This window comes from Petromyzon marinus, chromosome 31 (assembly GCF_048934315.1).
Source record: "Petromyzon marinus isolate PM22_M1 ecotype Great Lakes invasive population chromosome 31, UKy_Petmar_22M1.pri1.0, whole genome shotgun sequence".
NCBI lineage: Eukaryota > Metazoa > Chordata > Hyperoartia > Petromyzontiformes > Petromyzontidae > Petromyzon > Petromyzon marinus.
This window is the reverse complement of record NC_133697.1, coordinates 12,881,275-12,895,515: the sequence shown is the minus strand read 5'-3', so window position 1 is coordinate 12,895,515 and position 14,241 is coordinate 12,881,275. Positions and strand designations below refer to the sequence as shown.

The 14,241-nt window shown below is 47.3% G+C and overlaps 1 protein-coding gene across 1 annotated transcript; it reads left to right on the top strand.

Annotated features, from left to right (window-relative positions):
* Positions 1-1,644: 1,644 nt before the first annotated feature.
* Positions 1,645-12,641, top strand: LOC116947867 (rho-related GTP-binding protein RhoU-like). Its single transcript, XM_032964078.2, has 3 exons — positions 1,645-2,736; positions 7,630-7,688; positions 9,364-12,641. The coding sequence occupies exons 1-3, from the start codon at positions 2,193-2,195 to the stop codon at positions 9,874-9,876; spliced, it is 1,116 nt and encodes a 371-aa protein (XP_032819969.1). The 5' UTR covers positions 1,645-2,192; the 3' UTR covers positions 9,877-12,641.
* The last annotated feature ends 1,600 nt before the right edge of the window (positions 12,642-14,241 follow it).

Sequence of the window (14,241 nt, the reverse complement as noted above, 5' to 3'; positions counted from 1 at the left end):
TGTGTGTGTGCGCGTGGTGCGTTTGTATTCCAGACCCAGTGGTCGGAATTTCCCAGTAATCATTTCACTCGTGGAATACTTTTAACGTGCGTATTGATTAAAATAAAAAAGGGAATCCCTGCGGACACGAAACTGCCGCAAGGTATCGATTGATGTGTTAAGAGAAGGTGTGTTCTCGCGGACACCGGGGGGGGGGGGGGGGTGGCATTTAAGGTAGCAAGAAAACAAAGAGAGCGGTCTTTTCTTTCCAAGCCCACACAGACGCGCAGGTAATTATTGCCATTCAGAATCACCGTCAAGACGGCAGGGGGTGTAGCTGCCATTGTGATGTCCTGCTGTTGTGAGAAGCGGCGTGCTTGTTGGGGTGCTCACGATTGTTAATGGGGGTGGAGAAGAATGAGAGCGGCGGCGCCCGGGTGGATGGACGCCAACCCGTTGAGCCCGATCCCACTGGGTTCGATTCCAGACCACGGCTTACGCAAGTGGCGAGTTGATAGACGGTGCCGTTACGAATCGTCTCTTGAATGTGCATAGTAATTTTAATTTGTTACGAAAGCACCTGAGCTTACATAAAGTTTAACGATGGTGTTACCATTGGGACGATTGGTCTACTCTTCCGCAGGTGTTTTACTGAAACGTTAATACAGCTGTGTGCATCATTAGTCATGATCAGTCCACTGCGGGATATATATGCCTCACCAAGCCCTCGAAATCTCTCAGTATGAATACACACGGGTAAACTCAAGCATATGATGAAATCATGAACACTGATGGGTAAGGTTTATGCCATCACTACATCACAAATATCGCTGCTTTAGAGACGGAAAAAACATAACAGACGACGTTTCGGGCAACGGCCCTTCATTGCTAAATCGTCGAATGTTTTGAATCTTTGTGCAGCATTGCCAAACGGAGCATCAACGTTTTTGTTGTTGAACTGCTGATCTCATTGCAGGCTAGTAACGCTGTATTGATACTGGTCATAGGTGACCCTGCATCAAGCTATACTGAGACCAGCGTGGTGAAGTATGGTCAATGTATCCCCCAATGTCAACAGTTTGCGTGTGTGGGGGGAGGGAATGCATGCGTCCCCAGTCCGATCTCCGCTCACGGCCAACACCGGTGAAGATTATCTGAACGGGTCCTGGGTCTCCCCAAGGTCGACTCAGCCTCAAATGAGTACCTGGTGTGTAAACATTGCCACTCGGGAGACAAATGCGGTCGGGCGTGGTTGCTGGTCACCCACAACCTCGTGTGCCGTTCCGACCTTCACAGCTGCTACTCGTTCACATCACTTGCCCCAACAGTCTGTTAAAGGCTATACGGGGGAGCGTTCATCCAATCTTGATTTGATTTGCAAAAGATCCACTGCAACTCATAAGCGAGGAACCGTAACAAGAATAAAGATAGTCCGATCTGATATTCTATACAGAGGAGGTGGAGAAAGAAACCCCGAGGACTCTGGATGAAGTTCAAATATGGGCAGCCAATGGAAGCGAAAGCCCTGCCCCCCCCCCCTTTCTGCCTTGCCGCCCAATGGGCAGCGTGCGAAGTGCGGCTGTAGTGAACGCACCTCGAGCCGGGGGGAGGGGATGTCGTGGCCGTGGTATATAAACCGCGTGTGCCGTGCGCGCACCCAGGGCATCGGCATTGGCAGTGCGCACAGGCTGGCGCTGTGGGTGGGTCGGGGAAATACTGCTGGTGCGCGCGTGTGTGTGTGTACACGTGTTTGTGCTTGATACACAATCTCACAGCGCTCAGCTGTGTCTCTCCAGCCAGCGGGCTAACTCTTAACTCCCACAGTACTCTTGACTGAGTCTTCCCCCAAAAGTTGTTTCCAGGTTAGTCTTTGTTATAGGGTTTGTTATAGGGTTTGCTATTATTTGTTGGGATTTGCGGTGGTGCTTCATTCATTTAGTTTTTTTTTTGGGGGGGGGGGAGCAGATAAAGTTTGCGTTGATGTGTTTTTTTTAGTTAACTTGCAAGCATCGGTCTGAACTTTTTGTTCTCGTTTGAGCCGCCAGTTTGGACTTCATTCTTAGCAGAGTAGCCCCAAATGAGCGCTTCGTCGAGACCCACAGAAGCGTAGAAAGCGAAGAGAGAATAAAGACTGAGCGAAGAGCGAGGGAGAGAGAGAGAGAGGGGAACCCAGACGCAACGAGGGAGCAAAGACGGCCGAAGGACGCTCCACCATGGCCCCAGAAGCTTCTGCGGATTACAAAAGCAACAGCAAAAGCAGAGAGCGGGCCGAGCAGGGGACGCAGCAGCAGCAGCAGGCAGCCCAAGAAGTCACCCCGCCTCCCGTGCCTCCGCACCGCTCGCCCGTGTCCACGCAGAGCCCTCGTCTCCTGCCCACGTCCCCCACGTCTCCGCTCTCGTCGTCGGCGGGCAGTGTCTTCTCGTCTCCCGTCGGGTCCCCCTGCTGCCAGCTGTCGTCGCCGGGAAGCGGCTGTCCGTCTCCGTGCTCGAGTCCCTTCTTCACCAACATCATCGGCGGAGGCGGCAGCAGCCGAAGCACATCCAGCTCGGCCACCACCACGACCACCACGACCGGCTCCTCCATCTCCTTCTCCGCCCCGTTGTCACCGTGCCTCGGGCGACCCGAGTGGACTGATCGTCCGCTCAAGTGTGTCCTGGTGGGAGATGGAGCGGTGGGCAAGACCAGCCTCGTGGTGAGCTACACCACCAACGGGTACCCGACTCAGTACGTGCCCACCGCCTTCGATGACTACTCGGGTAGGTGATGCGTGCTCATGATGATGATGACGGCGATCGTGCGAGTGGTGAATTGATGATGAATCGGTTTTAGGGTCGCGAGCGAGCGAGCAATGTCATTTTTTTTGCTGGATGCGAACATCTGAAAGTAATTGTCGACATCCTCTGGGACCTTTGGCGATTTTCTGGGGGTTTGGGGCGGTCGCTCAATTCCTCACGGGGGAGGAAGCGAACCCAATGTGCTTGTTACCGATGTTATGCAATGTACACGGTGATCCATTTATGGATACCTCACTGATGTTACCAATGACCTCGGTCTTCTACGCATCGGCGGATCTTAAAGGCAAATGATATGGGCGAGTGTGCCGAGGTTTTTTCGACTCGGTAATTTATCTCGCTTTTAGTGGGGTGCCTGCATATGTGTACGATCGCAACTTTAAAACTGAAAATGGTCCGTGTTGCCAGCGATGTTACGATGTATATTACATTTATTTGTTAAAAAGTTTGTGTGTACATGGTCCTGAGCCGGTGGTGAACATTCCACGTTACACTGGCGAGGTAGTAGATAATGAGGGTCATTGCCTGAAACGTTATCAGGATATGTATTTATACTGTAGGAATCCGATGAGCTATAAAGCTCTTTGTTAACAGATGTCCAGTCGGGGCGGATAAGAACATTACAACAAGCAGTACACAAACATGGTTAGTGGCTTAGCCAACACGTGTGTCTGTTGTAAATCGGTGTTTAATGATAGCACTGTGATAAAATATGCACAGGTTTACACGCACTGTGAATTGTGAACCCAATTACGTATTCGACTACACATTGGACTAATTCCACATTTCTATGACCCCACGGCCAGCGAGCACCAACCACATGCGTGACAAGCGCTGACGATCTCGTTGCATTAATGTGAGTTGATCCCTCCACTGGTATGTGTCTAGGAGCACGAAAATCAATCTCTAACCAGTGGTCCTGTAGAGTGTGTGTGTGTGCTAGAGAGAGTTGTTGATTTTAGGAGGTGATAATTGGAGTTGGTACCTTGGTAAAGGGATGTGGAGCGTTGCTTACAAGCCGTGCATGTGTGTTGTTACACACGTTGGTTAGCCAAAATGTTAACGTTCCCAAAAAAAAGAAAAAAATGTTTCAGCTATTTTGAAGATGTGATGATGTGAACATTGGCAGATTGAAAATAAACAATTTGGTTGATGCCCCCTGAAGCACAATTTGAAACGACGAAGCTCTGCATTCGGCAATGACACTGCATTAAAATAACTAAACTACAATACGAATATGGTGCTTAAAGTGCCAATGTCCGAAACGTCGCCTATTGTACGGTGCATCTTCGTTTTCCTTTGAGAAGGCTTGCGAGTTATTTTTAAACATGTAACATTTAGAGCCGAATTGGCAACCCACGTGTTATATTTTCGATATTTTGGTCACGGGTCTCACCACGGCCCCCTCCCTCGACTGGCTGACCCTTGGCAAAGTTTACACTGCTAGAAAGTAATATTTTCAAGTGTTTAGCGGTTCAAGAATTTAGCTGGTCGTGATGCGCAGACATTTCACTTACTGCAGCGAAATCGGCCCTTGCGTATCGCTCGCGTCTTGCAAATCTGCAGCTAGTCAAACAAAGCGTGAAGCAGCTGTAGTTTTTTTTCTCAGTTGCAGCCAGGATGTTATTCCTGTGAATGTGTTTTTTTTTTAAACCCATACAGACCAATTTGTAGGCACCACAACAACATTGTGGCTATTGCAAACAATATTCCTCGCTAGACTTTACTGGACTGCAAAATGCCATTTAGCATTATGTTGTCAACTGATTCATTACAAGTGGTAAATAGTCCTTAAGTAGTGTGTCGCCTAAGTGCATGTCCTTGCCGTTTCACTTCAGTTTTGAATGTCCTTTAACTAGGGTGAGATCCCATTCGTTTGTATTGCAGTGCTGTAAATTCGTTTGTAAATCTCTACAGTAACAGCCGTTGGAATTCCACCTGATTTTCAAGTGGGGTTTGTTTTACAATGCAGTATACACTACATGCACACAGCCCTTCTGTCAATCCACTGCTCGATACACCAAAGTGCTGAAATTTAAAGTAAACGTTCAAATCGCGTGCTATTTAGCTGCTACTGTATCCACCGCAGTGGCCTTACTTGGGGAAATTAACCTTTGGCACTGCAAACTGGCCCACAGGTCAATGATCCCCCCCACAACTCACGAGACCCTCCCAGCCACAGAGGGCGCGGCGTTGCAGTTCGCCAACTGAACCGTAACCTGTGATTTTTTTTCTTCTTTTAAAACTGGCTAGTTGATTGCACTCGGCCGCAATACGCAACGAGGTTGACATGTTTTTTGTACTTAAATTGTTGTGACCACGAGTGCTTGCGTTTATTGACGGACACGTGATTTACCAATCGTCTGGGGTTGGGTAAAAGGTCACTTTTTGAAGTCGCTCCAGAAGCATTTCCCCCCACGTGTTATCTTCCAGGGTTGTTCAACTTTGTATCCGACTGAAAGACCTTTAGGGCATAGAGCAACTGTATGTATTTATCTCGTGACTTGATATCACCAACGCACTATAATTGGCTTTAAAGTGCTCAAGCGCGAATACACGTGTCGGAGTGTATGTAGGCTGGATGTTTTTCACAAACTTTATATCGGTGATGGATACGAACTTGATGTTGCTATATCCTTAAGAGTATTTAATTGCAGAGCCATATCTAATATATATCTTTGGTTATCCATTGAGTGTATTGTGTGTAGAGTACCTATTTTTTCTGAGTTTGATTCCTGGCCATGGCTATCATCAGCGGCGAGTGGCACCACAAGCTTGCCCTTAATTACGTGCCTTTTCACCAACTATCACTGGACCAGCGTGGTGAAGTATGGTCAAAGAACCATCATGGCCGTGTGTTGAGGAGTTTGTCTAGCAGTGCATGGCCAAAAGTCTGTCTATTATTATTCCACAGAGATTGGTGAGTGGCGGGTCATATTTTTAGGCCAGTTTGCGTGCAGTCAAATGTTGGGACTCCCAAGTATGGATGATGTCATGAAAGTGGACATCAAACTCGTGTAGCATGGCCCCCAAACTCTATGATTCAAAAAATCGAAAGGACACTTAAAATTCAGTGCATTCTCAGATTTGTGTAGCACACAAAGTGTCGTTTATCGTTGCAGAGGCGATTGTGTTTTTTTGGCTTAATCACAACACTTCCGCGACACTTTACTAGTGCGCAATTTTGAGAATTAACAGGTATAGTAAGCCTCGCTGTTTCACAACGCCACTATTACACCACCACCAATTCATTCTCTGAATTATTAAATGGAAGAAAACACGTTTCTTTACGTAATCTAAAACTAAAAATACAATACGTACAGAATTTGTAACAACAAAAAGTAAAAATAGGCACTGTTTTGAAATAGTTTAGAGTTGTAATATGGATGTGCACTGTTAATCTTTGCAGCTATACAGGCAACATCGATTACAATACATTGCTGTAGGTTTAGAATGTAATTCTACACGTGGATTTTTAAGCGCTTTGATTAATATTCGGGCATTAATTATCGGCCATTTTCCATCCACCACTGGATGAAGGCTTACCAAACAAACTTGTTAGCCAGCCATCTCTTGCGTTCCAGTGGCTGCCATCACTCATCTCATTCCTGCTTGTGAACTCATGCCATCGCTCCATCTCCGCGGTGGTCGCCCTTTCGGATGCGTTCCCTCCTTTGGCCGCCGTTCCATTGCCAGTCTCGGCCCATCGGCCACCATCCCGTAATCTGGTGATGTGCGTGGTCCTCACTATCACGTGTCTGCCAGCATAGCCCTTGTAAAAGATAGATAATGAACCCGAGTGCGCTATAAACTGGTTAAAGTGACCGAGTCGGTGGATAAGTGCAGTAAAAACACTTGTGGAGGCAGAGTGAGCCCGATTTATTTTCTCTGAATGTAATAAAGTGCAATGCGGTAACGCCGCTTTTTAAAGTTAAAATAGAGCATTTAAATCTTAACTTTAAATAAATGCATTTTGACAAGGGATTGAAATGTGGCCATAAGCAACCATGCTTGTGGGTGTGTGGCTGGTACGGTACTGCGATTTACAATTAAGCTTGTACAATACTGTTTGGAGGACACCTAAAACTGTTGCGTAGTTTTCCACTCTAGAGTTTAAATTTACAGTAATTAATGGTGCCAAGTATGGAGTGTAACGCGAATTACGAGAGTGAGGTGTGCGATATTAGAATCCAAGACCTTAGAAGTGATGGCTTGATGCCATATAACTCGGCATGAACCAGGCGGCTACATCTTCAACGAATTTATTTTAATCGTGATCTGTAAGTATCTGGGGTTGCATAATGGGGTTACTGCCTAGTAGCTGGTGGAACAAAATCACACCACCCCATGGGAACTGAATGAATAGCTGCGATCCAGAGTTGCAATTCAATTCTTAGTTTACATATTTGTGAATGTATCGGCCACTAGTGGCTGCAGGGATCACGTGGACCCATTACATACGACATGTACGAATGTAGGAAACATCATTTTTTTCTCTCACGGAATTAGATGCACATATCGTGAGCTCAATGTTCAATATTTCTGGATGGAATAGTGTGATTCAGTTTAAGATGATTACTGTAGTGGAGAGTGCTAAGCAGTCGCATAATCAACTAATCGAATTAAGCTGTGAACCTAGGACATTCTAGGTTGTAGAATCGTGTGGTTACGGAGATCTGATGGCATCGATGTGATTCCCGCTGTTTTGTATTGGCGATGACGCTTCTGAGATTAAAGCTCATGTCGCGATGAGGTGATGTGAGATTACGGAGGGGCTGTCGTGGGGAATCTTGGAAGGCTGTTGATGTTAATGATTTATCCCCCACTTTCCCCGCCCGTGTCTCTCTCTCTCTGCAGCATCTGTGAGCGTGGATGGGAGGCCTGTGAGACTGCAGCTGTGCGACATGGCTGGGCAGGTGAGTGGCAAGTCCTGGCAAGCCCATGGCACGTGCTCACAACAGGAACATGCGTCCACACACGCCCACATGCCTGCACACGTACATACGTGCAAGCATACAAAATAAAGACAACGATACCCCGTACAGACTAGGCAGGGTTTTAGGGCAAGTGCCGTTAGGGAGCACATAATGAAGGTTTGCACGGCACGTAACTCGGTGGTATGGCCAGCGCCACTCCTGGCCGTCTTTGTCTCCCCCCACCAGTGCTGATGTTTATACACCGTGCCAGATACACATGTAAGGAAGGCTGAGTCGATCTAAAAGAGGCCCGGGACCGGTTCGGATAAGCACCACTGATGGTAGCTGTGGCCAGCTACCATCTGGACGCCGGGTTCGAAGCGCAGTGGACCAACTGAGATGCTTCCACGCCTTGCACTTCTCATGAGTTCCAGTGGTCGTTATCGAAAGGCACAAAGCCCATAAAGAGCCTCTGCTCTACACAGCGAGGTGTGTGTTTGGGGGCGGTGATCCTCTCCGCGCCATCTATGGAAATTCTACATTCGTGTGGCAGGAATCGGGGAACCTCTTAGACATGGCAAGTCGTTCCGTGACCCGGATTTAAATCATGTATCTGAACTCGCACGCGTTCTAGTTACTAGCGAGTGTCAAATTCGTTGCTCCATGTTGACTTCACTTATATGGTGATCATGCGTGGTAGGGATGCTAGATACAAGTAATTAAGACATAGAAGGTAATCTGTCATGTATTTGAGATACATATAAAGCCAGGTCCATGTATATCAAAAAAAATATAGAATTAAAGTAAAGATATGGAAAAGGTCAGTCAATTGCAACATGTGGTGCCTACCATTGCCAAGTTAATCCTTCCACATTTGGTGCTAACCTGGCACCCCTGTTCTAAAGTTAGCATGGCGCTGACATATTAGACACTGCCCTGTTCTGCACACACACATATTGAGCCTGCGGCAATTCGCCTGTCCTGCAGTTTGATGCATTTCCACGATCCGATGGAATAATTAATTCCTCTTTTTTACTGTCGTGATTGCAGCGCCTCCAAATGGCTGCAGGGGTCACCCGAACCAGTCGCTCTCGACGAATGAAATCGCAAATAATCGATTAGGCCACACGCAGTTCCACACAGGAATTTTTAGTAAAATCATCGGGTTTACTCGGTGAAGTTATGAAAGGCCCGCACAGCATACGAGGCAGTGGGTGGCCAGCACCATGCCCGACCGCCTTTGTTTCCCCCAGGGCTAATGCTTTTTACACATCACACCAGGTACTCTTTTGAGGCTGAGTCGATCTAGGGGAGGCCCAGGACCAGTTCAGATAATCTTCACTGGAGTTTGCCGTGAGCAGGAATCGAACCCGTGTGAGCGGGTCACCGGGTTCATAGTGCAGCGCTCTGACCGCTACACTACCGCTCCCCGCACAAAGACGAATAGACAAAGATCCCCTGTATAGCCTTAACAGACTGTTGGGGCAAGTGCTGTTGGTGAGCACCCTATGAATGCCGGTACGGCACACGAGGGGTTGGGTGGCCAGCACCACGCCCGCTCCCCAAACACACACACACACACACTGAGACACACGCACGAATATGACCGACTGAATCAAAATTAAAACTCGCAACCTTTCGCCACCACCCCCCCCCCCGCCGTCACCCTTCTCAGGACGACTTCGACAAACTGCGGCCGCTCTGCTACCCCAACACGGACGTGTTCCTGCTGTGCTTCAGCGTCGTCAACCCGAGCTCGTTCCAGAACGTGTCCGAGAAGTGGGCCCCCGAGCTGCGGGCGCACTGCCCGCACGCGCCCCTCGTCCTCGTGGGGACGCAGTGCGACCTGCGGGGCGACGTCCGCGTCCTGGTGGAGCTGTCGCGCGCCCGTGAGCAGCCCGTGCCGCCGGCGACGGCGCACGTGGCGGCGCAGCGCATCGGCGCGCTCGGCTACGTCGAGTGCTCGGCGCTCACGCAGAAGAACCTCAAGGAGGTGTTCGACACGGCCATCGCCGGGGCCGTGCGCGAGAGGCGCGAGGCCGAGCGACGCGCCGTCAAAGGGCAGCAGAACAACCAGCAGCAGCAGCAGCAGCACCCGCAGCAGCAGCAGCAGAATTCGTCGTCCAAGCACAAGGCGATGAAGAGTCTGTCACGCGCGTGGTGGAAGAAATACGTGTGCGTTGTCTGATGCGTTGCATCAAACCGGGCTGCAAAAAAAAAAAACACTTTTGCCCGTGGCGCTCTGATGGATTGTTTTAAACGATCCCAGAGGTCAGCGATGAATGCGGACACTTTGCAGAGTTGATGGACATCAAGTCGTTTTGTAAGCTTGATGGGCGCTTCTCTTTCTTGCTGGACTGTCGCGTGGCGACTAGGAGACTCTTTAATCGTCGCGTAGCGATCGTTGAGCACGTATAAACTTGGTGAGATATTCAGCAATGATGCTCGGCTCTAGATTTCTTAATGCTTTTTACAGCTCGATCCAGTCACGATTAAAATCCGTAGCATTTCGACTTCAAAAACCATTATGCTATTTTAACCGTGGCTCCTGCCGTGAGAACGTGGAATTTCCCTATCTGGCTCCGAGCAGACGAAGGGTGGTGGCTTGGGCGTCTCCTTGAGCATCATTTGTAAACCACTGTCTGTTTTTTTAATTTTCAAATCGCCGCGATGAAAGTGTGGCGAATTCTGCATTTTAAACAACACTGTTCATCACGTTGCTGGCAGAGATTGTCACCCGAAGATTTGGCTCGTGCGACAGCCGAGCACAGAACGCTTCCAACCTCTGCCCAGCCCTCGTTTGAATTCTCTCTTTGAATGAACCTCTCACGACTCTTGCTTCCAAGAAATTTAATCCATCTCACACATCTATGGGTATTGTGTCGTTGGGCTTACGTGCACAACTTATGCCTGGTATACGTGTTTACGTGCCTTGCGGGGGGGGAAAAACAAGCCGAAGCGAAAATATCAATATATATTTTTTTGCGCAGCGAAATTTCCCCGCCAGCCCCTCACCCAACCCCCCCACAACCAACCCGCCCAGGAAGGGAGAGGGCGTAATTCTTGATTCTCACGTTTCCTCCCATGACCAAGAAAACCGTACCAATTGTTACGCTATGCACTTTGTAAAAATGACCGGCTGCTGAATTGTGTGTGCGTGCGTGGCCCAAAATAGGTTTGTAAAGAACAAAACAAAGCTGGTTGTGCGCGCGACTATTGCTTGCAATGCAGTGTCCGTGCGATTGTTGGCATGCACGTGTCTTTTTTTGGAGCCGGTTACGGAAACTCCTGTACGTTCAACGTACGCGCTCGTGTACGCACACACGCGATGAAGTGTACCAAACACCAGGCGACGGGGGATGCGTGCCGTACGTTATCGTGGCGCAGAAAGAAAGGAAATTGGGATGACGGTGAACATTCATCGCGATGAGCCATCTGGCCCCTTGCGTTCGCGCACGTGTAAACATGGGCGCACGTGTCTTCCAGCGCGAGTGTGCGTGCGTTCGTTCGTTGCTGTAATTGCGCGAGTGTGTGTGCGCGCGCGCGCGTGTGTGAAAACGTGCGGAATTTGCGTGCATCTTGCGGTTTTCTGTGCACGTGGTTGCTTGTGCGCGTGCAAAAAAAACTAATTGGAATTCATGCGGCAGTGATTTTGGTCCAAATATTGAGTGCACGACTGCATTAACCACTACTTGTCTGTTGTGTATTTATCGTGTGATTCTTTTTTTTCATCTCTTGCTCTCTAAAAACCCTGTGCCTTCTATTCTGAACACACAAAATGACGTTGCCTAGCCCACGCTGTGTCCACAAGTTTGTTCTGATGAATGTAATTGCACCAACACGTGGTGCTATTTGTGAATTCTGTGACATTAATCTATAGGCTAGAGTAGAACAGAGCAAATATTTTGAATGAAGCTGTGTAGAACATTTGACATTAATTACTTGTTTTTTGTTTTAAGTTACATGAGACCTAGATAAAAAAGAGAATTAACTTTTTTAAGATCAATTAACCATAGCAACATAGTGTTTTTTTAATACCAATGATCTGAGATTTTTAATTAGCTTTTGCCAAAATTTAACCAATTTTTTCCTTAAAAAATAAACCCTGTTTTGAACAACGATGTTAGTAGGTGCTACATGTCTATGTGTGTTTTGCCAAGTTTAAATTTTCTCGAACGCTGTCAAGTTTAACTTTTGGCAATGGAACTCCACACGGCCGTGTATTATTTTCACAAACCACTTTGTTCAAAAGCGTGAAAGTAGAAAAGAAAACCGGTGGGATTTTTGTTTGTAAGTTAATGTTTTCTTTTTGGCGAGAAACTCGGCACAAATCTGCTCAATTTTTTTACATTCCATGGGAAGAGAACGGGACGTATGACAACGGAACGCGTTCCCTCGCTGTGTGACCATAGTCTCTGGATTATATGATGCTCTGGCAAGCTGCTCTGGGACACACACCCCAAGCATATGTCCGGTGTCAAAGTTCCACAGATCTGGTCACACGGGCGCACACGCACATCTACCGGATTATAAGACCTCCAAACTTTTACTTTTCAATTACAGGGGAGGGGATGGATGGGGGTGGTGGGCGGACATCTTATGATCAGGGGAATACGGTATGTTCAGCGCACGATGGCGAATTTGAATCTCGTGTGGATGCTGCGGACGATTGTCTTGTCACAACCGTGGACCATTCAGTCCCTTGCCGACACTGTTTAGCGATGTATTACTGTACGCGCGTAAGTGACCGATGGCACAAGATGCGTGCGCTCGGATCGGATCGTCGCGTTTGGATTGAAAGGAAGGTAGCGATTTACAAAAATGTTGTCCTTTCAAGAGCAATGTACATTAGTTCTCCGTTTTTAAAAAAACTTATTTTGTATGTTTAAACTGGCACTAATGTAATGTGGTATGTAAAAATATTTACCAATAAACCATCTCCTTATGTATTAATGCTCTGTTCTGTTGCTGTAAAAAAAGTGCTTCCGATCCGACGATGAAAAATCGTGCAGCTCCTTACCTCTGCTCCTATTAGCTGCACCCTTTCATGCATCCATGCAGAGTCCTCCTCTTCATCCGTAATACAGGTTTTTTTTGGGGGGTCCGATCGCGTAAATATATAAATGTGTCGTACTCGGATTGTAAATGCTGTGGCGTTGCTTTCCAACACACCGGTGTGCTGTACTAGTAACGAATTGGCCACGTTCTGTTTACGTGACAAACCTTACCAATTGGCTGTGTCGGTTAGTAGCGGGCTTAAACGACACATTCATATATTTACGCGATCTAACCCAAAGAACTTGTGTTTTGGGTGATATTGGTCGTGAAAGTCGACTACGTGTTAAACGCCTCTTCTTCATTCTTGCTATTTGAATATTTTCTTATGAACAAGAGGGAAGTGGTGGCAATTTTTATAAAAAAATATATTATCTGCACTTATCCACCAACGGAGTCTGCTGGAGCGGCATCAAATTAATCCAATTATATTAATGGTTGACGAGCCACGTGTATGCAACAGTGATTTCAATTGATACATTTGGATGACGGGATGCTCTCCTAGCGCCCACCACACTATGGGGATGGCTGTTCGCTGTGTTCACAGCACCACATACCAAAGTGTGGAACATAAGTGCTGAAGATGTCATCGAGAAGAGAATGTTGCAATGGGTGGAACACGTTCGGGGATCGCCAGGATAGAGGAGGGGAGTTAATCCAGATAGGTACATGTATGTGTGCGTATGTTGAACTTGTTTCGCACCGTACGTAGCCAGCCGTGCTAATCGGAGGTGGACATCCAGACGTCGGAACACCGCAGAAACATACCGAGAGCCAGATGGTTGTGTGTCAATAGCATTGTGTTGAACCAGGAGAAAACTAGAGACAAGATGAGTCTCATTTGCTCGTGACACCAGTCCTCTATGGCAGAAGCAATAACATAAACAAGTTAAACAATGAAGAAAACATTTAAGATTAGAGCTTGGAGATTGAGGGATCTCGCAAGAGGAAGAAATCAATAGTAGCGAGGTGTGGTGGCATCAACAGGATTGGTGTACTTGGTAAAGGGGAAAATATTTTGAATGCTATTTTTACAAAGATAAACTTTACGTGCATTGGTTTTACAAGATGATGCAGCATTTCAAATGTAATTTCCCAATTCTTAATTTCAAGAGACGTCTCAATGAACTCTCACCTACTCCGAGTTCAAGGATATCTACAAAGTACCTGGTGTTAGCGCACTGTACTGGGGACCTCAGATTGCTGGCCATGGCTAACATCAGTGGCAATCGATACATTAAAAAGTCCTTGGGTCTCCTCCCTTCAACCCACAATCACTGGTGTGGTCATGTCTGACCAAACAATCCCCACGACTGACAAAGGCATGGGGAAGCCATCCAGCTTTGTATTACGAAAGGGATGTAAAGTATTTTTAGAATAATCACTGTAGACTTTGGACATGTTTCTAAATATTAAAGTCAACATTTCATACTGTACTCCATAGTCCAAAAGCGAACACTGCTATCAACGACGTTCATTTATTTTGTAAGTGAAAAAG